The sequence below is a fragment of the Charadrius vociferus genome, unplaced genomic scaffold (assembly GCF_000708025.1).
Source record: "Charadrius vociferus isolate BGI_N301 unplaced genomic scaffold, ASM70802v2 scaffold2322, whole genome shotgun sequence".
NCBI classification, from domain to species: domain Eukaryota; kingdom Metazoa; phylum Chordata; class Aves; order Charadriiformes; family Charadriidae; genus Charadrius; species Charadrius vociferus.
In genome coordinates, this window is record NW_009647315.1 from 1 (window position 1) to 2597 (window position 2597).

The 2597-nt window shown below is 51.9% G+C and overlaps 1 protein-coding gene across 1 annotated transcript; it reads right to left on the minus strand.

Moving 5' to 3' along the window:
* Window positions 1-2217: 2217 nt before the first annotated feature.
* LOC104281996 (zinc finger protein 22-like) lies at window positions 2218-2349 on the minus strand (the record flags this gene model as incomplete). The annotated part of the gene is made up of 1 exon (XM_009880062.1): window positions 2218-2349. A coding segment is annotated over one exon (132 nt), but the record flags the coding sequence as incomplete, so codon positions are not given.
* Between the last annotated feature and the right edge of the window lie 248 nt (window positions 2350-2597).

Sequence of the window (2597 nt, forward strand, 5' to 3'; positions counted from 1 at the left end):
GCTGGTTTAGGGAGATTTAGACCCAAAAATCGGTCTCTGCTCTTCCTGTCGCAGCATCAATGTCCGACTGCGGTGGCTGGAAAATTAATGGGGGTGTGAATAACCTGCGGTTTAATACCGCTTTGGGGTTATTTTCTATTAATAAAATAATAATGTTATATAAAGGGGAGATGGGTCGACCCATCTCACCTTTAGGGTGCAGAGTGATGGAGAAATCTCTGCTGCCCCCCAAAATCCCCCCTTCCTGGGGTGCAGCGACCTTCCCCACCCCAGGTGGGTGCTGAAGTAGAGGGGTTCCCCACCATCTTTTATTTATTTTTTTTTCCCCAGAAATGCCTTTTTTTAGGCAAAACCCCAACCCCGGAGAAAAGTGGGGTTAGGCAAAACCCCAACCCCGGAGAAAAGTGGGGTGATGGCTTTTGGGCTTGTCCCCATTTAGGGTTGTCCCCACGGAGGTGACGGCCATGGAGGAGGATGTTGCTGCGTCTCTCGTCCCCGCTCCCCACAACCTGTGTCGGCCTTTAACCCCCGCTGCAAGAGCTTTCAGCGTAGCTCCGGTCATGTCTCGCATCGCAAGAGACATCGGCCAAAGATGGAGACCACCCAATTGGGGACCGTCCCCCTCCTGGTGGCATCTCAGACCTACCTACATGTGATGGTGGTCCCCGGTGGTGGCACCGAGGAGAACCCATCTCATCCACCAGCTCTTATTTTTCTTTCCTGATACAATTTTATATATAAAGGGTTTTTTGGGGGAGAGTGATTTGCCTTAGACTCCAGATGAGGGGATGGGATGGAAGGGAGACCCATGAGCTTCACCCAAGAAACAAGAAATCACGGTAAACCGCGATGTTTCTCGATGTCTCGGTACCGTTTCTTGATGTTTTCAACCGTGTTTAGGGTTGGTTTTTTTTGAGGAAAGGGGCTGGTTCGAAAGAAAATCGTGGCCAAAATAAAAGCATTTGCGTGTTGGCATCGTGTGAGTCTCTCTGTGGTGGTGACGCAGCAGGAGCTGTGTTGGGGAAAAGAACCTTTTTTGGAGGAGTAAAACTGAAAAAAATTCTCCCAATTTTGGGTGGGCGGGAGCATCTTCTCTGCCCAAAAGGTGACAGACCCCTCCGGAATCCTCTGCAGGGGTGGTGGGACTGGTGTTGAGTCCCTGGAGCTGGGATGGGGCTTTCCATCCCTCTCCGTTTCCCTTGGACAAGGATGAGGGTTCAAACCAAGCAGAGGTTGAGTTTTTTTTGGCGCTGATGGTTATGTCATAGGGGTGCAACATCCTTCCAAAATGTGGACACCTGGAGCCCACGTGTCCTCCTCACCCTCCACCCATCCACGTTGTCGTCCCACCACTCCCATCCTTGCAGCACCAGTGGGAAAACTCAACCCTAGAGATGGCCAAGCCCCAGCCTGCATGAAAACAAGGTGTTTTGGGTCAAAGAAGGCCAAACCAAGGAGGCGAGTGGAGAAAAAAACATTTATTACAGCTGAGTTCTTATTTTTGACAGCACAAAGAGAACAAGAGTGGAACGTGGAGTTTGTGGAGAGACTGTGCCCATCTCCATCCCTAAGATGTTGCTGGAGCCTCTTCCAAAGCCCTTTGGACAACTCAAGAGTTTATTCATCCAAAGATGAATCGTAGATGGGCAGGAGAGAGGTTGTACCGTGCCACCGAATATGAGGTGAAGGAAAAAATAACCTGTAAATGAGGAAGAACTTGGCCTTGTGGGTCCCAACAGGGTTATGGGACCACTTCCACCCTATTTCTTTCTTCCTGAAGAAGTTAAGTCCCAAGCAGTGTCTTCAAAATCTCGATCTGTGCCCAAATCCATTCACCAGTTGGCTGTGGAAGAAGCCCGTCATCCATCTGGTGTTGCTTGATGCCACCAGAAGAAATTATTGGACTGAGCAGATGTGACTTTTTGGGGTCTAAAGCCGATGAGTCCACTCTTCTTAATGGATTTCTCCGTTGGTCTGTGTCCCACAGCAGAGCCCACCTCACCAAATGGATGTTCCTACCCGCGTTCATCCATGGAAAGACATTTGGACCTCCAGCCAGGTCTCTGCCCAACGTAAGTCACCAGATCTCTACCCAACGTGGGTCCTCCGATGGGTTATGAAGTTCGAGCAGCGGATAAAGCTCTTCCCGCAGTCGGGGCACTCATAGGGCTTCTCTTCCCGGTGGGTCCTTTGGTGTTTAATTAAAGCAGAACTCACGGTGAAGCTCCGACCGCACTCGGGACACTCGTAGGGCTTCTCCCCGGTGTGGATACGTTGGTGGGTCATCAGGTTGGAGCTGCGGGAGAGGAACGGGGACAGCGCGGTGCCGCCGGGTGAGAGGCCGCGGGGCTGTGGGGACAAACTGGGGGGGTTGGATGGTGGGTGGGAAGTGGTTTTGGTGGGGACAAGGGTCTGGGGACGTGATGGTGGTGGTGGTTTGTCACTAAGCAGGGTCTTGTGCTGTGTCGTGTCCCCATCCCTTCTGCCACCGGGTCCCCATCACTTCTCCTGCTGTGTCAACAACCCTTGTCCCACTGGGAACACAAACCTTCTCCCACCATGTCCCCATTCCTCCTCCCACCACGTCCCCAAACCTT